The 26,040-nt window shown below is 48.5% G+C and overlaps 1 protein-coding gene across 3 annotated transcripts; it reads left to right on the forward strand.

Moving 5' to 3' along the window:
- Positions 1–5,929: 5,929 nt before the first annotated feature.
- MXD4 (MAX dimerization protein 4) lies at positions 5,930–25,573 on the forward strand. 3 transcript variants are annotated; one of them, XM_032950243.2, is made up of 6 exons: positions 5,934–6,171; positions 6,536–6,641; positions 7,710–7,739; positions 22,318–22,432; positions 23,026–23,203; positions 23,577–25,573. In XM_032950243.2, exons 1-6 carry the CDS (start codon positions 6,051–6,053, stop codon positions 23,741–23,743), a joined length of 717 nt encoding a protein of 238 aa, XP_032806134.1. In that variant the 5' UTR covers positions 5,934–6,050; the 3' UTR covers positions 23,744–25,573. The 3 variants fall into 3 exon arrangements, with proteins under 3 accessions (XP_032806136.2, XP_032806134.1, XP_032806135.1); XM_032950244.2 differs by having other exon boundaries at positions 5,937–6,135; XM_032950245.2 differs by lacking the exon at positions 23,026–23,203 and having other exon boundaries at positions 5,930–6,171.
- Positions 25,574–26,040: the final 467 nt, after the last annotated feature.

Here is a 26,040-nt window from a genome sequence, read left to right on the forward strand (position 1 = left end):
CAACAGTCTAACTCCGTACTACAACAAAACAAACATATCCAAACCAAAAAAGTTTTTTGGTTTTTTTGTTTTGTCACATCAGCATGCCCCCAGGCCGCTCTTCTGGCAATGCCAACTTTACACATTGGCACTGCCGCTAACCACATGAGCTGGTCCTCTTGGGCTGGACGCGAATGTGACGACTTGTGTTTGGCAGCAGCAGGCAGCGGCGGCAGCTCTCTGGAAATAAATATCCGTGGGTGCTCCCGCATCGGCTTTGGTGAGGTCACACATTGTCACCCACCAGGGGGGCCACGGTGCCTCTCACCCTTAGGCCCCAGTGAGTGCCCCGTACCGCGCCCACGCTCACGTGGCCCATGCCACATCTCGGTGCCCGTGAGTCTCGTCATCTCTGATGGGCAGTGCACAAGAGCGAGCCGCCTCTACACCCGACCGCCAGTGGGAGACTCGGCCGGCCGGGCTGGGTGGTGATCACGAAGCGTGCGGGAAGCCTCACGGCCCCATCACCACCTCCGTGGGGATCTTTCGCCTTCCATCAATCGAATATTACTTCTTTAAAGCCACCTTAAAATCACCATGTGTACCCCCTACATACACTACCCTGCATTGAAATATCGAAAAATGCCAGTAAAATGGTAATTCCGTTAATATAAAACCATGCGTATTGTAGCACATTTCATTTCCATCTGTAAATGTTTAGGCTCAACAGGTGACGTGTGAAGATGTTTTTGTTTTACTCAATCCAATGACTATGACCATGGCATGAATCACAAGAGAATACAACGCACCGGCATTACAACGAGTGGAAGTGAATCCCTAAAACGAACGCAGCGGGGGATTTGGGGTTCTCACCTCAGTAAGAGGCGGGTTTAGTGAGGTCACACGATAACGTGGTGAGTGTGCAGCTGGTGAAGGGTGAGTGTTAGTGAACGAGTGGTGAGTTGGTACTTAAAAAGTGTCGGTGAGCGTTTATGAGCGGTGCGTGTTGAACAGTGTGCATGGTGAGTGAGTGGCAAGTGCTAGTGAATGGTGAGCATGTCTAAACAGTGCTAATGAATGGTGAGCATATTTAAACAGTGCTGGTGCATGGTGAGCATGTTTAAACAATTCTGGTGAATGGTGAGCATGTTTAAACAGTTCTAGTGAATGGTGAGCATATTTAAACAGTGCTGGTGCATGGTGAGCATGTTTAAACAGTTCTGGTGAATGGTGAGCATGTTTAAACAGTGCTGGTGCATGGTGAGCATGTTTAAACAGTGATGGTGCATGGTGAGCATGTTTAAACAATTCTGGTGAATGGTGAGCATGTTTAAACAGTTCTAGTGAATGGTGAGCATATTTAAACAGTGCTGGTGCATGGTGAGCATGTTTAAACAGTTCTGGTGAATGGTGAGCATGTTTAAACAGTGCTGGTGCATGGTGAGCATGTTTAAACAGTGCTGGTGCATGGTGAGCATGTTACACAGTTCTGGTGAATGGTGAGCATGTTTAAACAGTGGTGCTGGTGAATGGTGGTGAATGGCCGTTAGCGCTGCAGGTTACTTACTATAAGTGTTTTTTTCAGGAATATTTTGCTGTTTTTTTCTTGGATTTTCTGTTTGCACAGTCACAGTCACATAGTTACTTTAAGATGTTTTCTTGTTCGTGTTTTTGTTTTTTGTTTGTTGTGGTTGCACCCGATTCAAGAACCGAATGGCTCACAGGGCTATACCAAAATAAATAAACTGAAAAAGGTGTTTTTGAGGGGTGAGCGTTGGTGAGCGGTGTGGCCTCACCCTGCACACACCCCCCACCCCCCGGTCTGCGTGCAGTCACCCTTCCCTGTGACACGACCACGCAGCCACCCGTCCTGACACCAATGACATCAGCACCACCACCACAGGCGCTCTCTCGCACTCCAGCATCAGCACCATCAGCACCCTGCACGCAGTGTCCTGGCACAGCCCGTGATCCTGCAGGAGCCGTTCATCGTGTCCCGTCGCACAACAACGCCACTGAAGGCTACGCGTCACCATTGATATCGTGACACAGCACAGAATGTATCTTACCGTTTGGTAACATGGCAGCTGTGTTTGACAGGACTGTTATGTCCGTGAAATATCGTGTAGTTAAAATAAAATGTTAATGAGTAATGTTATATAGTGACGTCGTTCATGCAAATCACAGATGGGATTGTTCTGATTGTCACAACGGGTGGCGATGTCGGCTATGAGCTGCGATGCCCTCTCTCGCTGAGAGCTCTACCAGGACTTCAGCTGCGACTCACTGCCAGCACCGACACAAATCAATGGACATTCATGAGGTGCCGACTCCCGTCAGCTTTAAAAAGCCCTGTGATATATTCCTCTTGTGTCGAGTTTAACTCGTTAATGTTTGTGGCGCCAAAGATCCACTTCCACCATCCTTCCCGTCTCTAACTCACCTATTTCTCACGTGTGCAAAAAGTAGAAACAACTATTCAAGTAGAACTCTGCTTATCTCTAAATCGTTTATCTCAAAGGCCAGCCGATCCACATTCTACTGTTATCCCCAACACATTGTAGATGTGTGGTCAAGATGATGGGAAATGCAAGTGCCTTGCCGTGGACCCAATATCTCAGCGGCTGCAGTACGGTCCCTGTGGCATCCTGCAGGGAGTTCACGCGCCGCGCGTGGCACGCGGCAGACTCCGAGTCGACACGTGACACAGTACTCGTTGCTGCGCTCTTTCTCGACCCTCTCATCTGCGACTCCTCTTATCTGCGGCCAGCATCTATCTGCGGAAGGCTTTTGTCATTCGCTGATGGAGGACTCCTATTTGCCGCAGTAGATGGTCTATCTGCGGAAGGCTTTTGTCATTCGCTGATGGAGGACTCCTATTTGCCGCAGTAGATGATATAACTTTAAAAAATATATATATTTAATAGCACGCTACCAAATCTAACAGCTGTGTAAATGTGTACTTGTCTTCAGTGTGGCCAAACTAGGCCTGGTCCCACTACGCTCTGAAAGTGCAGAGGGAATCTCCCATGTAAGGTCCAATCAAGCACTGCTTCAATGCAGCAGCAGCAGCAACAAACGAGTCTTATTCGACTGTCCATAACGCCCGGGTTGAGCTCTCCCATGTATTTGCATGATGCAGATAATTAACCTTTGATTATTGGGTCATTCTTTGTGATATTGTACAATATTCCAAGTCAATAATTTAAATATGTAAACCTGGACTGCTCGTGAAGACGCCTCCAGGGCCACCCCACTCCGTCAATCCTTGTGGGTGCCACGCTGTTGTGGCGACACCTTCCCAGGTCTGGAGCAACGCTTCCCTATTCCACTCGAATTCACGTCATAGCGCTTCCTCCGCCACCCACCAGCGTCATTATTTCGACATCTCGACGATAATATCCCACGCCTTCGATGCCGCCTTTCATCAGCGTTGTGACTTTTCACATTCCTCCCTTCCGTGACGTTCTCTGAACTTTTAGCCGACTACGAGGTCCCTGCTGCCCGATGTCTCTCTGCCGCGTCTCTGGGATTTGCCCCTCTGAACTCTCTGCCCCCCCCCCGATGTCTCCCCCTGGCCCTGACGGAGCGGTGGCCTGGCCCAGCGGTAGCGCTGTCGCCGCTTGTTGCAGAGGTTCGCGCTTCGATTCCGGCAGGCCGCCCTGGTTAACACTGCGGCGTGTAATGACCGTACAATACGTGCGGCTTGCTTGACACTGAGCCTTAAAGATGAAAGCATACAGAGACATGAATACAATTTCCACAACCATCATTTTATGATTGCTGGAACAATCATCTTCAAATCGATTTAAGCAGCATTTTGTTCCTTTCTTATACGTAGACCCTTACCGACCAATATCATGATTTATAATTTGTGTATTTTGCTTAGATTGTCGTGTGAGTTTAACGTCGATTAGCGTTATGCACCTTCATCACCCGATAGCCGCACAATTCAAGTTGTCACGTGGGCAAATGTGCCAATTGATTTCTTTTTTTTTTCAGCAAAACGGTTAAGTCGAAACTGCAAGCATACCTTTGACAATTGTGTACGACGTTTCGCTGGAGATTACAACCAGAGAGATGTCTCCTGAATTGGAGGACTTTTAATAATAAATTGCCCACTGGGCTGAGAAGTTGCCCCTCCCTGGACGCTCCACAACGGGGAAGCGGTCCGCGCGAGTCGATGCCAGTCGACCCACGCGCCGCGCTTGGGGTCCGAGATGTGCAGATTCCTCCCAGAAACGATGACTGGGCCGAACTTTCTCTGCCTCGGGCCTCTGGGAGGGCGTCCGTCGTGCGTGGCCGCACGTAGCAGCAGGCGTGGCCGGGAGGAGACGCAAGTGGCGGCGGCTCTCGGTGCAAAGACAAAGATTCCCCGTAGAGCCTTTAGCAGACTGTTGGGACAAGTGCTGTGAGCGAGCACCTATGAAGGCCGGCACGGCGCACTAGGGGGTGGGCGGCCAGCACCACGCCCGGTCGTCTTTGTCTCCCCAGTGGTAATGTTTTCACACCAGGTACTCATTTGAGGCTGAGTCGACCTATGGGAGGCCCAGGACCGGTAGAGATAATCATCACTGGTGTTTCCCGGCTCCATTCCGGCAAAAAATTAAGCGCTGATCTGACCACACACGGGACGCTGCCGTAGTCCAGTGCAATGGGTTTCACACTGTACTTGCAATGCAACGGTCGCCGATTCAATCTCCCGGTGCGGCAGTTAAAACAATTTGCAGGTTCTCTTAAATTCCACCCCCAGCCTCCACCCAGCAGTATCAATGGGTGCCACACGACGAGTCGATCATCAGGTCCCGTTTGGTGGGTTACAATGTGGGGTACTCCAACCCCTTTTAAGAAGTGTGGCCAGCGGAGGAGAGGAGACCAAGAATCTTCTCGCTGGAGGTCCTTCCGCCAGCAATGCCGTGAGCGAGCACTTGCAGGGCTGCGCCTTTATCCCTACCACCTTTATCAGTCATTAAATGTCATGTATTAGTCAGACTATACAAATTAATGCATATATGAATCTGTACATCCTTAATTTTCAGCGCCCTTGGAATGGCTTGCCATGTTACGGCGCTATAGAAATTGTCATTCTTACCATTTATGTGCTATAAATAGGGCCATTGCCCGAAACGTCGCCTAGTTTTTCTCGAAAGTAGTGTTATTGTCAAATGTGATTCTGCTTGTGTACCGCTGCCAGCGCCGCAGAATCACCAAACCATGTTTCATTATTGTTATGATAACTCGCTGGGTTGACCCATGCACTGAGATAAGATTATTTAGTGCTATAAATGTCCAAATGATGGGCCACTTTGTTGAGCTATCATTTATGGCCAGATCGCTTCCCGAAAAATAAGTTAATACATCAGTGGGCTTTGCCTGGTAGGATGGGGATGGTTGTTTTATTTGTGTTTGGGTGATTTGTTTGATTTGTTTACCTTTGCACTCCTATCATACCTGTGTTTGTAAATTATTATCCGCCCCTACTGGTCGTGTTGTGAAAAAGAGCTTTATAGCTCATCGGATTCCTCCTGCAGTCGAAATAAATATTCTGATTCTGTTACCAACAGCGGTCTCCTCGTCTTGGCCAAAGGGCTCCTTCGGCACGTGCATGGGCGTGGTCTACCCGGGGGGGCGTGCCCACTTTGGGTGGGCGTATTCATGAGGCGGAGCTATTCCCATACACGGGGGGGGGTCGCGCGAAATGGGCGTGCCAATACATGGAGGGCACAGCGCGTGTGGCTTTTAGCGGGTGAGGGGGGGGTGCAGGAGGCGGGGTCATGCCCGGTGGAGGGCGTGTCCCGACGGGTGGGCGTATCCGATTGGCGTGCCCGTGCCCCCACGTGTGCGCGGCTGCGCGCTGCATCCCCTCCCATTGGCTTGATCGCCGCGGTTTGACGCGATTGGGCTGTTGGCAACCAATAGGAGGTGACTTCCGCTCCGAGCGCCGACCAATGGGCGGGGGGCGTTGGGCTGGGCCGGGTCGTGTTGCTGGGCGAGCGGCGGCGGCGCTCGGGGTAAACAAAACGGCGGCGCCCGCGTCGCCCCACGGCTCTCCGCCGCTCCCCTCAGCAGTCATGGAGCTCGCCGCCGCCGCCACCAACAACAACAACATTCAGATCCTGCTCGCCGCGGCCGAGTACCTGGAGAGAAAAGACAGGGGTGAGGGCTCGGGTGGTGGTGCCTGGCTGGCAGGAGGTCCGTTCCCCATTGTTGTTCTTTCTCCCCCCCCCCCCGCGTCTTGTTGCTGCCGTTGCGGTCATGGTCGCCGATGGCTCTCGGGCCCCCCCCCCTCAACTCTCCTCTTGTCGTTTGTCGGGCTCCGTGCGTACGAATTGTGTCACGGAGAGCTGTGAGCGCGGCGACCACCGCCTCGTCTCCCCGTCTCGCCCCACGGTGTCTGTGTCCGTTCCACGCAGTCGCGCTGGGGTCGCGCTGGGGTCGCGCGGTCTCCGTTGTCTCGGTGTGCGCGCCCCCCACCCCTCGCGCGTCTCTGCTCGTCTCGCTCCGCGCGTGTCCCTCGGGCCGGGGTCTCACCGCGCCGCCGCCACTGTGCCCGCAGAAGCGGAGCACGGCTACGCGTCCATGCCGCCGTCGAGGCGGGAGGAGGAGGAGGAAGAAGAGTCGAGTAGGAAGAGGCTCAAGACGAGGAAGGCGCCCAGCATCAGGTACTCTCCCCGCGCCATCTTAGTATAGCCCGGGGCCCTGTGCGTGAGCGCCTCCCTGCCTGCCCTGCTCCCCCCGGTTGGGGGGGGGGTGGGACCCCCCCTGGGACCCCCCCTGGGACCCCCCTTCTCGGTCCCCTGCTGGGTGCCCGCCCCTCCAGTGGGTGCTGTCTCCTGGGTGCCCAACTCGAGTTGCCTCTTCTCGCCCAGTGCCCCCCCACGTATGTGTGTTGAACTTCTCTCGCACCGTACGTAGTCAGCCGTGCTACTCAGAGATGGGGACCTCCAACTGTGGCTGCCCCCCCCTCTACGCCCTCTGTAAAGTACCCAGAAGCCCCCCCACCACCACTCTTCCCCCGAGTGGGGGGCAGCTGCGGTGTATTGGAGCAGCTGACGCGCGCTTGAGTTTGGTTCCTTGTATTTCAATGTGAGAGGCGTGCGCCGCGGCGTGGAGTTTACTGCGGGGCGCCTCCCCGCCACGTGGACGGCGGCGTTGTGAAGGCGGCCTGGGACGCGTGCGGGGACCGTGGTGGTGCTGGTGGTGGTGCTGGTGGTGGTGGTGCTGGTGGTGGTGCTGGTGGTGGTGGTGGTGCTGGTGGTGGTGCTGGTGGTGGTGGTGGTGCTGGTGGTGGTGGTGCTGGTGGTGGTGTCCGCGTTGTGCTGCGGTCGGCCCTGCTGTCGTGCCTTGTTTGCGTTGTCATGAATGCGTGGCGTTGGCCGCATCGTGACGACTGCGCCCCGGCTACTTGGTTGCGAGAGCCGTGATGGTTCTGTTTTGATGACCGGCACTGTATTGTGTTCACTCTGTGCGGTAATTACAGTGTTAAACATTTGCTGTGATAGCTGGGTTGATTGTCGTGCTGTTATTAGTTGCGTTATGATGACACTGTATATGCCACGACTGCTGTGTTGTTGTTGAGGGTGACCTCGACATAACTTTAGAGCGGCGTGGCCTAAACACACCAAACCAGGCAACCGTTACGACGTGTAATAGCGATGGCAAGCTCACCTCGACTGTCAAAGCAATAAAATCCAGTCGTGTTTACCGGTGAATGTTCCCCTGTGTTTCAGATCCACTCACAACGAGCTGGAGAAAAACAGGTGAGTGGGTGGATTTGTCTGTGAGCCTGAGCTGGCTCTGTGCGTGACTGTGCACGCGTGAGCAGGGCCCACTGACCAGCTGCACCAATCAAAGTGTCCTTGCTGCATTGAGGTTTGATATTTTTTGCATGCTGCTGAATGTTGCTGGATACGGCGGTACGTGCTGTCGACAGAACCTACCGCCGTATCCAGCGTTGTGTAGTGTAGCACGACGCGCAACCACATACACGGCAGGATAAATGAATTAACCCAGACATAATCGCGTCTGTCAAACTGTTAAGCACGTTGGTCTTAAAGCTAAGTAAAAAAAGAACTGAACCTGCAAGGGAACTCTGTCCTTCAGGACCGCTATGTACATTGCGCCTGGACACCGATTTGGGATCGCCGTGTCAGCTGTGGAGGGGCCTTGCTCACGTGTCCCCTGTTCCATGCCCCCTCCCCCAATCACCCTGTGGGCTTCGCACAGGAGCTATGCTGGGAGCAGAGTGTGTGCAGTGAGTGTTGTGTGTGTGTGCACCACAGCATGAGGTGTGTTATTGCTCACATGTCGGTGATTAGGTTGCCAATGTGAAAATGATAGCACAGAGGAGTGTTGCGTGTTTAATCTCGAAATAAGTTCGCTATTTTTAAACCACGTTTTTGTTGAGATTTTGCAAACAACCTTTAAATGTGCATAATGTTGACAGTTCTCCCACTTTTGGCTTCTCTTGCCTCTGAATGTGGAGTCCATCCCACCTCCCCTTCCCACCAATCCATAGACATCGCAGCGCACTATTCACCTCTAACCCCGTTACATAACAACATTATTGAGATGATTAAAAATAGTCCAAAGCGAGCTATAAATAAAATTGTGTAAATTGAAAGTCGTAAGTCCGCGTAAACATTTCGGGAAATAAACGCGCTGTACATATGAGGCACAGCTCTCCGACAGTACCCACTTTTGCTCTTCATGGGAGTGAGGAGGTTCGTGATGGTCCTCGTTATGTACAGACCCCTATGGATTCTCATGTAAGCGGCCTCTGCCTGGGCGCAATGGTTGACATTTGTCGTGTGGCATTGGAGGTTCGCTCATATGGTTGCGTGCCCACGTTATTACAGGGGAGGTGACATTCAGAAATATGGACCAAGATGGCCAGTGTCAATTACAATGTAATTATGTCATTCGTAATGCATTACCATCACTATTTAATTGTCATTTTAGCTCGCTTATTGCAAATGTAATTGACCCCAGGTCAATCCAAAGGGGGCAACACCCGCGGGCGCGTGGGTGTTTGTGTTGTCACATGTCTACGTGCGACGTTAATCGTAAGTTGGTACATTTGGTATTTGCATCCAGTCTCATAGCGCAAGGCTATCACAATGATGCTATGTTTCACATTTTTTGCAGGGCTATGCGCCTGTGTGTACTCGACATTTTGTGATTTGCGGGTACATTTTCAAATGGACACCGGCACACAATGGCATACTCGTTTTGAATCACGTCAGGTGATCTTTAACGTCCACTGTTATGCCGGCAGTACGTATTTCATGGTTATTTTGACCTATAATAACCAGGGTGGCCTCCCGAATTCGATCTCCAGACCTCTGCAACAAGCGGTGAACACGATCTAGTGGTTGGTAAGCGATGCTTAAGAAAAAACAGATGCAGAAAGGTTCCTTACCGCCGTTCTCTGGAGAATCCAGAAGACCTGAATTGAACCTGAAAAATCTTCCTGCGTGCCAAAAAGTGTTGCCAGACGGGAGTTTCCCCCGCTGCGTGGTGTGACGTGCCACACATCGCGCACGTGATGCTGCGCAGGCATCACGGGTGGACTCAATCCGTTCATGATGTCACTACATCATCGTTCTGATTTTGCCATGGGGATGCCCTGCACTGCATCCGTGACGTTGGACGACGTGGATGTCACCATCAGGAAGCCTTGGTTGAGGAGAGCATGAACATTTAGATCATCTCCTAGCTTGACTGTCTGAAATGCATAGGTTTATTTGAAGAAATAAAACCTTCAGAATTATATTGAGTTTTCAGTATGTCGTCATCCAGTAAACAACAGCATTGTTTGTACAGAGTAAAGTGTAAAGGAAATATTCTGGATGCACAGGGAGAATTGAGAGATGTTTAAGTTCATAGTAGACATTATTTGCACTGCTCATTGTGGAAGTGGTTTTGAAACCACAGTATATTTCGCTGGGGATTTTTACGCATACTGAGAAAGAGAGGCCATTATTGATAATTTAGAATGACCAAATAGGAAAGAAAATTCCCCAAATCTTTCACTTTTACAGAGTCATTGTGGAGGCCTTTCATATTTATATATGACGGTCCGGTTGTTGTCAAAAACGAGTAACAAATTCGAAAACATTTTCAAATGAAAAACACCAATTTTGGTTATGCCCATAACAACAGTCTTGACCGATTGACATCCTTGGAAAGTAAAACGTGCAGCTGTTTGATATTTTGCATGAAAATAGAAAACAAATTTAGAGAATAGCAAGATGCCAAGTATCGTATTAAGCAGTATTATACTACAGGGTTGTAACGGATGCATCTGGTACACACATCACCGTCGGTGTCGCCGTCCACTCGACTTCAATATTCTTAGCGTGTAGCGGTTTCCCTTGGGCCACGGAACTTGTGCTTGACAGACGTGCAGTTTTTAATGTGACTGCTTGCATGCAAGCTGTGTGCCTGTGCGTTGGTGGGCATGTAAAGTGTTGAGTGTTTTCTCCCACAATATCAACCGACATAAGTCTTTATTCATAGTATGCACTGCGTGACATTTTGTTTTTGCTTGCATGCATTTTAAGGGACTCTGGCTGGAGCAGATGTTAGCTTAATTTCATGTTTAAATAGCTTAATGACATTGTAAATAAAAATGGAATGTATTTACCCGGGAAAGCCTTTGCTGGGGTCTCAAGACTTTCCCAGAAGGGCTCCTGCCTTGGGCTGTTTGGCCAGTTCCATCTGAAAGCTGAAAGAGGGTTTTGTATTATATCGTTTGTCAGGAGAGAAGTTGGCAAATATGTGTACAGCCTGGAGGTATGTTTAGATCACAAACATCTTTTGAATTAAAGTTATAAAGGTCTCAAGCGCCTCTCGGGCATACGCGGAAATGCAGGACCTCTTAATAGCTTGCAATAGCGAACTGTATTATAGAGCTAATGTGGATGCTAATCAGAGAGCAAATGGAAAACATTTTGTAAGTGAACAAATGCTCGCTGATAAACGTCTTTCTAGTATCGTGTACTGTTGCCATAGGATTAGTCACTGCTTATGCTTTAACACAGATAACCCTCAGGCTTGATGTTTGTAGTTTGCGTTGGTGTTGCCTTTACTGCAGTCGTACAGAACTACAGTACTGTGTATCCATTTACAGAAACTCCCAAGGTCTAATTTTAAAATGTCACATGGTGGACTCGATTATTTGAGCATGCCCAATGTTCTAAATGTTTACATGTTTTACAGCCAATATGTTTCATTAATCTGATTGGTTATTCATGTGAGGTCATGCCAACTATTTAAAAAGCCGGTTAGGAGACACGGTTATTCTGACATCCTGGATTTTTATTCTGACTTTTTAGGTCTTGTCCTGATGAGGTTTGACGTAGTTTCAAATGTAATTGCGAAATTTGGTTGGGAACTGTTCTTCAACTCACCGGTCTGCCGAAACAATAATAATTGGCGCTTGGTTAAATATTCTTACGCTGTATGACAATTCAGTTTGGTTGGCCGTGTCAGTTGGTGGAGGGCCTGGACAACACATTTGTTTTGAATCGCATTTACTCCTTCGTAAAGAAGACGTGGAAATGTTCTGCGGTAGCACAATAGCGGATGTAGACTAGCTGATGTACATTCGTGACAGACTTACGACTGTCATGAATACGCCACTCTGCAGACCCAAAAACTTCCTGTTGGACCGCAGAGCTTTTTATACCTCTGGCTGTCGGCTCAGTCTGTTTTTGGAAGCGATGTTTGTGCCGCTTGCCGTGGCACTGATCTTCGTCCTGGGGAGGAGAGACCAGCGGGCCCACGTGGCTGTGGTCTGTTTCGGTGTGTCCACGTGAAAGGGTTGATATGAAGTAAGCGGTAGTGCAGCGCTACTGGCTAGAACTGAAATTGTAAGATTTGTATAATGCTGACAACAATAGTTGTATCTATTTGGTGCAGTCAGTGCAATAACTGATGGTGGATTATGGGTGCAATTATTCGTCTTCCCGTGATTTCTATAATCGCCACAATCTGGGGTCGCGATTCGATTTAAAGAACATTTTCTTTTTTAACATCGCAGTGAAAACTCTAGTGCCTCTACTGGCTGCAGGTGTGCCGTGAAGCCATTACATACAGCATATATGAAATAAAGTAATTGATTCTAAGTGCACTAAGAACTCAATTACAATGAACCGATGCTTCTCTCCTCCCCAAGTAAAGTGTACATGTGCACCTGTGTATACACTGTATGTATAACAAGAGTTACCATGGATCATATATTTGTGATGTCAGCATGGTGGTACCAGGCTTGGTACATCTGCCGAGGGTAGAATGGTGGAAGATGGCTGACAACTCCTGTAGGACACAGATGTCGTGAGTGAGAGCTGTTTAACGTTGCCCATTGTTTCCAGTGTCTTTGTGCGAGTTGGCCATCACTCTGCTCATTGTCCCCTCTGCCTGCTTTTGTTGTCTGGGGGGGGGGGGGGGTGGAGGGGTGGCCGCCTGCGCCAGTTGGCCAGCGGCCCTCAGGCGTGAGCTCTCTCCCAGTCGCTGCAAGGCCCTTGCAAAATATTCTGCACCGCCGCATTGCTCGACTTTCTTTTAGTCTTAATTCCTGGCGGGCATTTGGTTCTGTTTGTGGAGAAACCCACGCACCTTGCTTGTTCGTGTGTGTGGGCTACGTGATCTGTGCATTGTTGCGTCACCTTCAATCTGGGCACCGTGCGTGATAACGTTAGGAAGGGAAGCCACCTGGGAGTGTTCGTACGACAGCAGTGAACGTGTCCTTGTTTAAGGAGTCCAAACTTTACGACCTGCTATAGATATTCACACCCCACACAAGGTTATATATGACCTCACAAGCAAATTAATTAGCCTTCATGGAAGTTCATCCAATTACTTTAAAGAAACGAATTTTTAAAGTTAACTTTTTTGTGTCTACCATTTTAACCACAAACCTAACCGTAAACATAATTTTGAAATTGGAATCTCAACTTTGAAATTTTTGAAAAGAATATCACCTCTTTAAACTCACAAACATACTTTGACAAAATATATCATTCTAGGCAGCATGGTGAACGCGCGGCACTCGGGGGGAAATCGTTCTTAAGAGCCCAACGGTGGCGGTGTCTGACACCGCTGGAGAGACGGCGTTGCTGCTTGCGCAGTCGCGTCACGGATGGTGATGGTGGTGCCACCACTTCTGCCATGAGCGAGACTCCCCTGCGCGATAGTTATTTTTATTCCCACGCTATCCAGCGCGTCGGGCACAGTCCTTTCGTCGCACGACGCTCCTCGCTTGTCAGCAAGACGCGGCCGCGCGGCACCTGCAGGGAGGAGCGCGTGGCGGCAACCCAGCAAGGGAAACTCTTCTTCTTATCCGCCACGAGCACCCCGTCGCTTATGTCATGGTGGATAAGAGGAGTTGCACAGTCCTTTGGTGCAATCTTTTCTGTAAATTTCATTTCGATGTTTCTTTTACACCCATTGCTAGAGCAGAAAATCTTTGCAGATGAAGTCAAATTGCTATAATACAGGGAGTTTTGTATGCATATATACTCTTTGGGACATTACAGCGCATAATCAACTTAAACTATTCTATGGTGCAGGGTATGCATCGGATGATAAAAAACGAAGTGTTTCATGAAATATTTTGGTTGTTGAAAGCATTAACGATTGTACGGAGCTACCCTGACATTTTCTCGTGAAAAGTTTGTTACTTGCCTAGCCCTTAACACGATTTGTACCGATGGTTCCCCTCTCTTGGTTTGTTTATTAGTGTCATGGCTCAAAGTGGTTGGGTATTGCAAGGCCCTGGACATTATATTACCTTTAATGCCGGACCACAATTTTCCACTGACGAGCTATGTGGGTCCACGTGCAGTTGACAGGGCTTCAGATTGGGCTCTGGGATATCATAGACAAGTCGGATTTTTGGTCAATGATAATTCACACACCACAGATGTGTATTAATCCATGAACCATATTCTTGGTTCTTTCGGTAAAGTCACGTAGAAGGGAAATTATTTTATTGTTTCCCTTCTACGTGACTTTACCGAAATAACCAAGACTATGAATCCCTGCAGTCACGAAAGCTTTAAATCACATTCCATGAACCGTTAAGATCAATGCCGTTTTATATGTTTTATTCCTTCACGTTAACACCTGTGTAGGGAACTTGCAAGGTACAAACGTAGATTTTACTAGGTGGATTTAGTAAATTGCTAATAAGCATTAAACAGCTGCTTGGTGACTTTGGGGAAAGGAGAAGTTGGATTGGCCGTTTCATATCCTGCACCTCCGAGATATCCCTCGCCACATTCGCACATGTGTCGTAATCCTGTACGTCCTGAATTCGATTTAGACCTGTGAACTTAATATAAACGTGTTCATCTTATCTCTGGAGAAACGTTCAAGTTTCTCTTATCGCACTGTGGTCTTTGAGTGATTGTTTAATCCCATATAGTCACATACTCTACAAAACTAGTGTCATCATTTTGACTTTCTCAACTACTGCACATGCAAAGCATAGGCAAGTGGTTTACTTTAAGCAGTTGAATGTGTCACTGAAACACTTAAATTATTTCTAAGCCATACACAGCTTGAGTTCACAACCTTATTCTGAACAACTAAAGACAGAGCTAAACATTTGAGCTGTTTTGAGGCCGAGTTTGTTGCTTGTGAATGATTTCTGTCTGGCTCAGCTTTGTCGTCACCTGTCCGTGAGGCACTCCTGTAGTCTTCTAGGCCAGTACATGACAGCTGTTTCTGGTCAACATTACACCAGTGAAATGTTCCCTCTGGCTAAGAAGAACAGCAACCAGACTTTACGATGCCCTTTGACTAATCATAAATGTTTTCAGTGCCAACTGTAAAATGCAACTGGTCAAGCGACTACCCTAGGCGCAGTTAATAGACGAGAATCTCTCTCACTATGTGACAAGAAAATAAAACTTTGGTCCTTCGGCCTACGTGACTTCCGGACCAATATTTCACCGGAGCAGCGTTTGTTTAACCAGACAAACTCTGCGTTGGTTTCCAATGGGGATTCAATATCACCAGCGATGCCTGTTAAACACTGCTGGGTTGCCTGACTTAATAGGCTAGAACATTCACAATTAACACTGGGGGGACTGTACAGCCTTTTTTTTACAGTTCTGACTGCTTAAAGCAAATGCTTCTGGGGAACACTGATCCAGAAGGTCCATAGACTGTTGGATCTAAATGTTTTATTTTTGTGGTGAGAAAGCTGCTTGTCTGTTTAAAATTTTGGCATGTTATCTTGGCGTTGGTGTGGTGGGACAATTTTACCCAGATTATAATGCAGTGTGCATGAAGCCTGCGTGTGTTTTACTTGGTAGAACACAGCGGGTGGCTTATTGACTCGCTGTCAAATGCCACTGCACATATTGCCTTTACACAGCTACAGGATTGTGCATGAAAAGGTTGTCAAAATAAGTTGCAACAAAACAAAGTCGCTAAGCAGACAATGTGTCTCCTTCATATATCTCTCTCCACATTAAAAAAGAAGTGTTTTTTACAAAAACGACCGGGCCCCACGACAGCTGCTGAAATTATTAACTCCCAGAATGCTGTGGGGCCGAAGGTTTGTGTGTAAAAAAAAAAATGTACGCTGAGATGTATTGTCTGCCTATCTGTTATATTCTCTTTAACGGCGATAATTGTACGATATTGTACTACAACAATACAGCCGTTATGAATTGGCGCGAGCCTGCACCAAGAAAAGGAGCGTTACCTAATTGTACATTTTAAAATGTCACCACAATTGGAGCGTTGCTGCTGCTGACGGTGTACTTTTGTTGCCGGCGCTATCAGCACAGCCATCTGTGGTGAGTGGTGGTGGGCTCGTTGTGCGAGTCGCCACCGCGGCGGCGGCCCGGTGCAGCACCGCGCTGGAAATCCCCACGCGCCTCCACGGAGCGGTGCAGGTAGTGAAGTCGTTCCGCGTGCAAGTCCGCACGCAGGTTCGGAATCCCGCCTTGTTGTATCTTGGGTTTGTCGAGCGGGAGGGGGGGGGGTACAAGGTCATCGTCTGCCAGAGGTGTTAAACCAAAACGATGATTTCCTCAGTACTCGGAGCCTGGCGTAATGTTGGAATTGCAAACACTGAGTTTCAGTGGGTGGATTGGGTGACGTGGGTGAGGCTGGCCCGGGCATGTTCTCTTTGGGGGAACTTGTTTGTGCATGTCAGCCGAGTTTGGACCTGCAGCCGAATTTAGCCTGGCTGTGTGCGTGCACAGCAGCCAGGCCTGTATCTGCCAACCGAGCCAAACATTCCCACGGAATCGCTGCACGATTGGACAGCCACGCCACTCTGCCGGCAGAAAGATAGCGGCAGCAGCTGCTGCTGCTGTAATCATCGCACGGCACATCAAAGATAAAATACACGGTTTACGCACATGTAAAGGGAGCACTCGCCCAAGCTGAACTTCAAAGAAAAATGGGTAAACTTTTGAGGTAAATATTATGTTTTTAGTAAAAGCCAGATCCTCTGAGTAGAAATATCCCGACCACGTTTTTGTTGTAGTTTCTTGTGCAATACTGTAATAACTTCCTTTTTTTAGCTGGCTGTGTATCTGGCTATGTAATACAGAACGAGGGTCATCATAATCAGTCATGGTCAGCCCACTGCTGGATGGTCTCCCCAAGTTCCCGCCACCTTTCACAATCCCGTGATGCATCAGTCCACCCAGCACCTGCACACGAGCTGCTTTTGTCGCTCCATCTCCTTGGACAGAATCTCGGACGTCTGACATGCCTTGGTTTCCACTCCGTTGTTATTGTTGACCATCGTCCATCCCCTTGCATAGCCTTGATGTGCCCGGCCCAAACCCACTTCTAAGTACGGTAGTTATCTAATCCGTGTGTTCCTCTTTCTGTCTTTTAGTAAAATTCCCAACATGCGCCTCTCCATGCAGCACACTTTTCAGTTCTTTATTTTTTGTGTTTTTCACTCCTGCCCATGGTGGTACAAACTGATTAGGCCTAGGGTAGTAAACCCCCCTGTCTCGGCAGAGTTAAAGAATATCACGTCTCATGAGCTCTATTAATATCTGACTACTAACAAACAAAGGCATGTGTAAGCAGTAATAGTCCGCTGTTCCTGCATCCACATGCCGGCTGTTTCAACAAACGTGTCTACAAAGTAGTGCCCTGCCCTGCCATCTGTGCATCATTAAATACAACTCTTTCGTAAGGGTGACATCTGGGTCACCTGCACAATTTTAATTTAATTAAAGCCTGTACTCTGTCATTCGCATAAACATCTTTGCATTTATGGCACGCTTTATGATGTGTACAGATGTTTACAAGAGCGAGAGACGATGTGTGGGATGTGTGGGGCGAGCGGGCGTGAGCGTGTGTGTCACCTGACTCACAAAGAGGCGTGCCTTGTTGTGACCACTCATTCATTCGCGCTGACAACACCGACACAGGATTGCGTCATCAGAATGTGAAACTGTCTCGCCACAGTTTGGTACGCGTGTACCAATACTTGCAGTTCGACATTTTAAATCAAAGGGTAGCACTCGAACTTTCTGAATATGGAATTTTGGAATATTGTCGTGGATGCAGCCATGGCCAGTTTAATATCTGGCTTTGGTCAAACCAATGTTAATGGTTTCTGTTTGGGGCAGGTGGGATACTTGGTAATAATGCAAGACTGTAATTACCATAATTTGGATTGCGAGAAGTGACGTCGCTCTTGTGTAATGTTGGCTTGTGTCACGTAAGCTTTCATCCGTTCGGCGCCGCAGCGTCACGGGCGCTGTCCGAGTAGCGCTGGGCCTCGCCCGCACCCCGACTCCCACACGTGTCAGCTGCCCCGAGTTGGTCATTGATGACCAACGTGCACGTAGACGTACCAGAGCTACTACAGCTCTCAATAGCTAACCAGGGTAGGCTTGGAAAGCCAGACTACAACACTCAAAATGCTTAAGTCTCGTGGTTAACGCGTTACATCCGGCGGTCAAGTGAGCGGCTTGCAATCGGATGGTCGAGAGTTCAAATCCCGGTTGTAGAGGTTCACTCAGCTCCAGCATCCCTATGGGGCTGATAAAATGATGACCACACTTTGGGGAAGTCCTATGGAGAGACTTGCCCCCGCCAGTGGAATGTTGAATTTCCACCACTGGCTAAGGGGCTGTGAACAGGAGGAAATGAGCATCGGCTCAGTGGTTGCTGAGCAGGGAACCACTTGGACTGTTTCTTTTGACACTGGGTCTTATCAAGGCACACTTAGATTCTTCGGGTTCCCTGGCATTGCGCGAGGCGCTGGAACTTTGCGGTGCGTTTGGCCCCATTCGCTGGGACCACGCAGAATGGACACCAAAGCAACTGGCAAGTTCATTCGGAGCGAGGGTTTCCCAGAGCTGCGTGTGGAAGCGTGTCGCCACAACTCAAATATCTCACGTTCGTAGAAAAGGAAGAGGATAAAAATCGATCCGAGTGGAAAAAAAACCTGTTGATACATTCTTGCCACACGTGTTACGTGATCTCAAAGGGTATTAAGCGTTCTCATAAAAAGCGTTATTTTATTTTGACCTCTATCCAATATCAATATCCCATTTATACGAGACTGTAAGAGATTGCTGTTGACTGTTGTTTCCAGATCAAAAAACATTTTCTAGTTCCAGCTGTTGACGGACACCCCACTTGAATCGTGACCTTTGAACCTGGCCCTGGCGCTGTGCACTCTTAGAGCACGTCAGCAGCTGCCTGCTGCCTTCTAGCGGAAGGGACGGAGTCCCCGTTTCAAACGCACGCCGATACCGGCTGTTCACCTCGTTACGTTGACCCATCTTTCCAGCTGCCCAAATAACTCCTGCGCATACCCTTTTATTGGACATGTAATGATTCACCCCCCATTCGTTCCATGAATGGTCATGATTCCGTGGCACAATTCAGGTCGCGAATCTATTTGTCTTTTGTCCAGTTTGTCCGGTTTCTCTTGGTCTGTTTTGTCTCGTACCATTTTGTCTGGGCCGTCTCCCTTGTGTAGTCTTATTTGTACTGGCCAAATTTGTCCTTAATACCCTCCACCACCCAGCACGACCAAACAAATACAATTGTCCACGTGGGCAAGTGTTGTATTGTGCCACTTACTGTTGTTTTAAGATTGGCTGAGAGAATCAAATTTAGAAATTTTGATTTGCAATGTTTCACCTGAAACTGCATCGACCATCACCAGGACTAGATCAATAAAGTCAGAATAACAATCCAGGCGTCCATGTAGGGCAGAACCGAGCAAGACAATACAGACGGTGCAAAAATAAACAGTAAAGCCAGGACAAAGGAAAATCAAATCCAAGTCAGAATTATTTCCTGGATATTGATGTTTGTCGCGTGGAAACGCGTGTACACCACGTGGAAGTGTAAATTGTTTGATTGGTTGTGTCGGGTGGTTGAGGGTTTCACAATATAAATTTAGCCATATCACTGATAAGTTAAACAGTTTTGAACAAATAAAAAAGCTTCCACGTAGCTCCTTTCAGCGAATTATTTTCGGCAAAGATTTCGACAGATCTAAGCCAGCCAATGTCATCGGTGTTGGCCACAGGTGTTGCCCCTTTTCAACACTGCGCTGTGTACACAGTCAACAAGCAGTGAATGGCACTCGAGAGATAAGGCCACATACAAAACATTGTGCTTCTCGGGCAAAGCGTTCCAAGATTGAAGCAAAAAATAAATATTTGTCTTTGTATATATTATTTACCTGCACAATACAAGTGCATAGCAGGTGGCTATAGATGGGGGAGTATGAGTAAGAGGTGGAATCAAGAGGTGCGTCTCAGAGGGAGGGATGTTTACCAGAGGGTAGTGACAAAGGGTGGTACAAAGGATTGGTGATCTCATTTGTAACATATTTGGCCAGGTTATGTTCATGCTTGGGACGTGATCCGTGACACGTTCCGTAGCTATGTCAGTGACTGGGGATCACACTAAAGAGGAAGTCGTGTCCCTTGCCATTTGAAGAATTCTCACAATTTGCGGTCGCGATTCGATTCGCCGATCAGTTTTTAACAATGTTGTGCATTGTAGATTCAGCTACGTACATAAGCTACATAGATATACATGGGTTAGGCAATTCTCATATGCAACAAATGGTGTGTCACAAGTGTAAACATTCATAGTAATTAATTAATCGCTGCACTGCTATTCGAGTGTTAATGGAGTGATGGCGAGTGCTTTTACTTACATAACCTTTTGAGTGCCGAATCACTCGCTCGGGCACGCTGGACAACAAGTAGCTTTGTGGGACCGTGGGGCAGTTTGTCTGCTTACAGCCATCGAAACAACGATTGTAAAAATCTTAGATTAATGTGTATAGATGCAACTGCATCTCCGCATACTCTACAAAGTATGGAGATGCATGCATTGAGAGGACTTTGGGGGAGAACGGAGAGCTTTATCGCGGGAGTGAAAGGGTTGGAGGCTACAGGGCAGCGAAGGAAAACCCACTTTGTGGGAGAAGTGACGGAAGGTCTTGAGTCTGGAACAAGAGGAGGACGCCAGCCGTGTGAACTACTGGCCGAGTGAATTCTAGACGACGAAAGGAGCGACCTCCCACTGAGCCGAGATTGCCTTGGGGCTCGGCAAAAGGTGTTGGCTGCTGGAGCGGAGAGCGCACGGCGGGGCGTAGGAGGAGGATTCGGTGTGGGCGAGTCCCTGCTGCAGGGTCGTGGAGACGGTGCGCGGGCGGGCTCCTGCTGGTGGTGACCCAGCTCTGGCATGAGAACCGGTGGAGCGATGGAGCGTCTGGGTCATTATAGGTTCGGTGAGCATTCCGAGCAGGGGAGCGCTCCGTCTGCCCTCAATAGGCTACTTGTCGAACCTGATCCGACTGCTGATAAAATATTGAATGTCGAAACCGATGTTGAACCTTTCACACCTCCGATTATCACGGTTGGCTACGTACGGTGCGAAAGAAGTTCAGGAATTAAACACTCCCAGAAGGCCGTGTGGCTGATGGGATGCGTAAAAAAAATACTTTTATTTTGTATGTGGTGCGATGGATATGTGAGGCGTGTAATGTCTGTTTATTTGTTTTGTTACCGTTCAGTGTGCTTGCAAAAATAGCTTGGGCACACTTGTGTTTGTCTCATTGAACCTATATGGAATATTTAAGTACATATGTGAGGCATTGGCTCTCCTGCCTCTGGACAAGCCGCCACCAATGCCACGTAGCCGTTGAGATCATGCGTGCGTGGGTTATTGACATGCAGCTTGGGAACTTTCTGTTTCTCCGTTTGATTACCCCCCCACACCCTCATGTACATGCATCATCGCTCGGAACATTATGAATGTATGACTGTGTTTCTATATTTTTAATGACTCATGCCCTTAACATGCCTAAAATAAAATGCATTTACTTTTGTTGCCATTTAGATGTCATGCAAAGAATAACCCGAACAACAGGAAAACCCAGATTTGTGTATCTCAGGTGATGCTGACCTTATTGGTCACTTCCTGAAGACATTCCTCATCGTGGCTGTAGCAATGCCGTCTTTTCCAGATGTTGATCAACCAGTTTTGTCGCTCAAGTGTTCCAGCATGGCATATATCATACTTAATATCATACTTAACACAACAATTATAAAAAGTTTGGCTGGCTGGCGCGCGGGTGGGCAAGTGCGGAGTGGTGACGTCACCACGCAAATGTGAGCGGTGACGTCACCACGAAAATGTGAGCATTGACGCTGCGTGACGTCACCCCCTCCCCCCACCCTCCACCCAGACCATGGATTCCACGCAAATGCGTGGGCAATGCGATTATTTTTTAAAAATAAATGTTCGAGATGAGCTTCACGTGCGATGGAGATGTGCAGCCACATTGAAGATCGAGGTGGCTCCTAAACTGGGGTTAAACAGTGCAATTTCCCTGCACGCACACCTCTGTTGTACTTTTCAAATGCTGGACAACATCGCGTATTGAATACTGCGAGTTAGTTGCTTCTGACTTGCAACACAGCCACATCAATGAGGCCCATGTGTGGGTATGATTGAGGCCTGGTGGAATGACCCCAGCCTTCCTCTGTCACCTGGGCAGCCCAGCCTAGGTGGCCTGGCAGTGAATGTGAACAAGCAAGGTCTAAAAAAAAAATGAATGATCTCCGTATACCATCCTGCCCTGCTGTTGCATATATGAGAAGTTGTCCTTAATATGAACCGTATCAATGTAACACCTCAACCCCAGATAGCGGAGGTATTTGCATAGGCTGCGTGTGTGGAAGATGCTCTCGTGCGAGCGTTGGGAGTGTGTGGAGAACGGTCCGGTAACGAGGAGGAGGAGGGGGGGAGGCCTATGAGACAGCATGGAGTGTAACCCTGGGAGGTGGCGTTGGTGTGTCACAGGAGAGCACAACTGCGCGTCTGCCTGGAGCGTCTGAAGAACATGGTCCCTCTGGGGCCCGAGTGCTCGCGCCATACCACCCTGGGATTGCTCACCAAAGCGAAGAACCACATCAAGGTAGGAAGGAAGACCTGGTCAACTTCTTCAGGTGGCTTTGTGAGCTAGGTTGTCATCATAAATCAGTATGCCAGGGCTTCCAGCCTAATTCGATCACTGTAACGAGCATTTTGACACTGTGCAGTCGCATTGTCTGTCGGTACAGTGGAGTAATTTGCCGATGGTTTTTGTTCTCACCGCAGTTGCTGGTCACAGGCTAAAAAGCTCGAAACGTCAAATGGCCAGCAACAATTAACGCTTTCAAAGTTGCAATGTTTAAGCATAGACGCATGTCTTAAATTGAGCAAGGTGGTTATAAGTGCTTGGGGAAAAGAGACGATGGGAAGGGAGTCCATGGTTGAGCAATGCAAGGGAAGAAGCGGAGAGAGAAGTGATTGGACTTGCAGTGTCGGGAGTGAGTTGAAGAGTTCATTGTTTTGACACGAAGCATGGTGGTTGAACACAAGTGTGGATGATGACACAAAACAGTCGGTTTAGTCGACCCGAGTCTTCAACGCAGGTGGAGGAATCCGTGAGGTTCGAGGGAATGGTAACCGTGGCGGTAGCTATGTGGCAGTGGGATTGATGTGGCTTCGCGCGCGCGTCGCATGCAGCGGCTGGAGGAGCAAGAGAGGAGGGCGCAGCAGCAGAAGGACAAGCTGGAGCGCGAGCACCGTTACCTGCGCCGGCGTCTGGAGCAGCTGGAGGGCAGCCCCACCGGGGTGGCGGAGCGCTTGCGCACTGATAGCCTGGGCTCCGCGCTGAGCTCCGAGCACTCCGACTCCGACAGGGGTACGACGTGGGGCTCGGCGGACCGACGAACTGTGCAGCCAATCGCTGTGAAGTTTATTTACATTGGAATTCACGCTGTGGATGGGCAGCTGATCACAGGACCAAAGGCCCAAAACGTCAAGTGGCCAGCAACAAGCGGCGCTGTCAAAGTTTTAAACGATAAGAGAGTGCACAATCCTCCAATTGTGAACAAGGTTATCATGGGTACTACCAAAGTCGAGCAGTGCAAGGGGATACGCAGAAAGAGAAGCGTTACGGTACTTGGCTAAATTCTGTTCAGGCTGTTTCCCCAACGTGTACACGCTCTGTATCGAGCGAGGGCTTAACGGCTTCCCCTCCGGCGTGGCGGCCGCATTCCTTTTCATCCCTGCAGAGGACATGGAGGTGGACGTGGAGAGCGTGGAGTTCTCGGTGGGCGAGGGAGACAGCCTCGGCACGAGCAGCGACAGCGACGAGCGCAGCAGCCTGCAGAGCAGCAGCACCAGCGACGGAGGGTACTCCAGCTCGAGTCTCAAGCACGTCGGGACCTTCGTCTGCTAGCCGCTCCACGCTCACAAGCACAGCGGGGGGCACGGTCTGCGGTCGTGTTCCTCCAAGTGGGAGATGACAAGTATTGGGAAGACGCTCTTACAGTGCTTTTCAGACTTTGTATGTATTTTTCTGACAATTTATACTGTACATGAAATTGTATTTTGTGAAGCACTGCAAGAGTAACTTAAGCTCTGAAGACCTTTAAAAGAGCAGTTTGTAAATAAATGTATAAACGCCTTGCCGCTGTTTTACGCACCTAAAGATCGGTTCAGACAGCACTTTTATGCCGATTTGCGGAGATATTAACATTAATGGCAATAAACTTCCCTGATGCTGCCCATTTCAATAGGGTCTTCAGAGTTAGGTTGACCCCATCGATGCATTACGACCAATATGTTGCACTTAAAGGTCAAAGATATTTCTTTGACATTATTGACCTCAAATGTAAAAAGAAAAAAAAATCGTACAATATTTTTTCCTAAATATGGACTTATATATATCTGTATAGCAACAGACATTGGAAGTCCTTGGTTCCACAGTTGGACACTATTTTGGAGTCTCAGGGACTCGTGTGGCTGTTTTGAGTGTTGTGCCTTTGTTTTGGTTTGGCGTTGGAGTATCTCCTGGATGTTGTGCAGTGCAGTAACCCTGCAAGGCAGACACCGAAGGAGTTATTCAAAATGGTGATGTTTTTAATCTGTGGTTCCTCTGAAGGTTATAATGCCTGGAAGAAAAAAAACATATCAACAAAGTGGGCTAGCTGGCTGGCTGTGTCACGCAGTAGCACAGAGCCATTGCCAACCGGCAGCTACCCAGGCCGCATCACCTCCGGGCGAGAGGAATCTGACCAACTCCTGATTCGGAACCGCAATGGCAGCTCCTGTCACAAGTGTTGCAGTTTTGTAAAGTAAAAGCAACAAGCTTTGACATCTTTAAAAACATCTTACCAATTATCCTATAAACCACTGTTCTTGTCAGTTACTTGATTGGCACTTAATGAAGTTGTAGATTCATTGTATTTTAGTTACAAATAGTTATAGTTACAAGTAACTATCACAAGTGATTTTTACAGAAAGGCACAGTTTTTAAATATTTATGACCAAATCTGTCCCCGTTAGAAAATCTGGTTTTTCATGGTGCTTTTTTATAATCGATGATTGGTGGGTTGGTTCACTTGGATGTTGATTGAATTCCATATACTCGTTATTTTGCATCGTGAGCGTAGACGTAATGGACCAGATTGTCTAAAATGAGATTATTCCGATTCCCACCAGCATCTAGTTTTACCGCACATTCCACAAAACAACATTGTAAGGTAAGGCCACCCGCCCTGCGGGTTATGACATCAGTGTTGTGTATATTATTCATCCCGAAACAACGGCCACTTGCTGCAGTAGCTCTTGTCTTGCTTATTTTTTTGCATGCATCGACGCGATGGTAATTATGATGTTCTTCCCGTGCTTGCCAATATCACTCCGCGCGTGCGTACGTCGGTAGCGGCGTGTTTACGTCGGTAGCGGCGTGCTTACGTCGGTAGCGGCGTGCGTCCCGCGAGTGGCTGCCGACCCAGGCTTTGTGTAAACCTGAAGCGGCGCCCTCCCGCCCGCCCACTTACGGATGAGCCACGCCGCCTGCGGGCCCCGGGAGGGCAGCGTGGGCGCTTGCGGGGGTGGAAGGTCCCGGCTCCGACCAGTGAACGTTTCCAGCTGGTGATGGAACTCGACCCGACTGGTGGTAGTGCACTGTTTTGAACGCTAGCTGTGTAAATCGTGTATGTCTATGTTACCTCATGTGTTATTGTTCCCCGTTATACATAAACAAATAAATTTATTTCACTAATGTATCGCTGAGGGTATTTATTTATACGCGAGTTGGTGAGCCGTGCTGTCGCAGCCTGGCCCGGGCTTTGCTGTCGCAGCAGCCTGTGTGGGGGACGTTGCATCAAGACTGAATAAAAGGTATTTAGTGTTCTACTGCAAATTGCAAAAAAAATATTGTTACAATTTACACTGCCAAAGACCTCAAGTTAAATGCTGATATACGTTTCCATGACAGTTTAGAAATTAGTTCCACGTAAAAATATGTTGTTAAACTCGACACTTGTCAATACTGGCCTTAAAAAATAAAATAAGTAATTGGCGACGTTTTGGGCAATAGCCGTTAATAGCACGCAGTTTTGTGTGGCATCAAATAATGTTTCTCACAAGTCCCGTGTAACAGTGAACACGAGGGCTGTTAAACGATAAACGGTAGAGCGTTTTCAAAATCGATTGCTGGTTCTCAAAGTCACGAGCCGGTAATGAATT

The sequence above is a fragment of the Petromyzon marinus genome, chromosome 9 (assembly GCF_048934315.1).
Source record: "Petromyzon marinus isolate PM22_M1 ecotype Great Lakes invasive population chromosome 9, UKy_Petmar_22M1.pri1.0, whole genome shotgun sequence".
NCBI classification, from domain to species: domain Eukaryota; kingdom Metazoa; phylum Chordata; class Hyperoartia; order Petromyzontiformes; family Petromyzontidae; genus Petromyzon; species Petromyzon marinus.

What these genes read in the sequence shown, in the direction of transcription:
- MXD4 (XM_032950243.2), top strand. Translation starts at nt 6,051, where the DNA reads ATGGAGCTCGCCGCCGCCGCCACCAACAACAACAACATTCAGATCCTG. An exon ending in AAGCGAAGAACCACATCAAG is followed by an intron (nt 22,433 to 23,025) that starts GTAGGAAGGAAG and finishes CGTCGCATGCAG; the next exon opens with CGGCTGGAGGAGCAAGAGAG. An exon ending in GCACTCCGACTCCGACAGGG is followed by an intron (nt 23,204 to 23,576) that starts GTACGACGTGGG and finishes TCATCCCTGCAG; the next exon opens with AGGACATGGAGGTGGACGTG.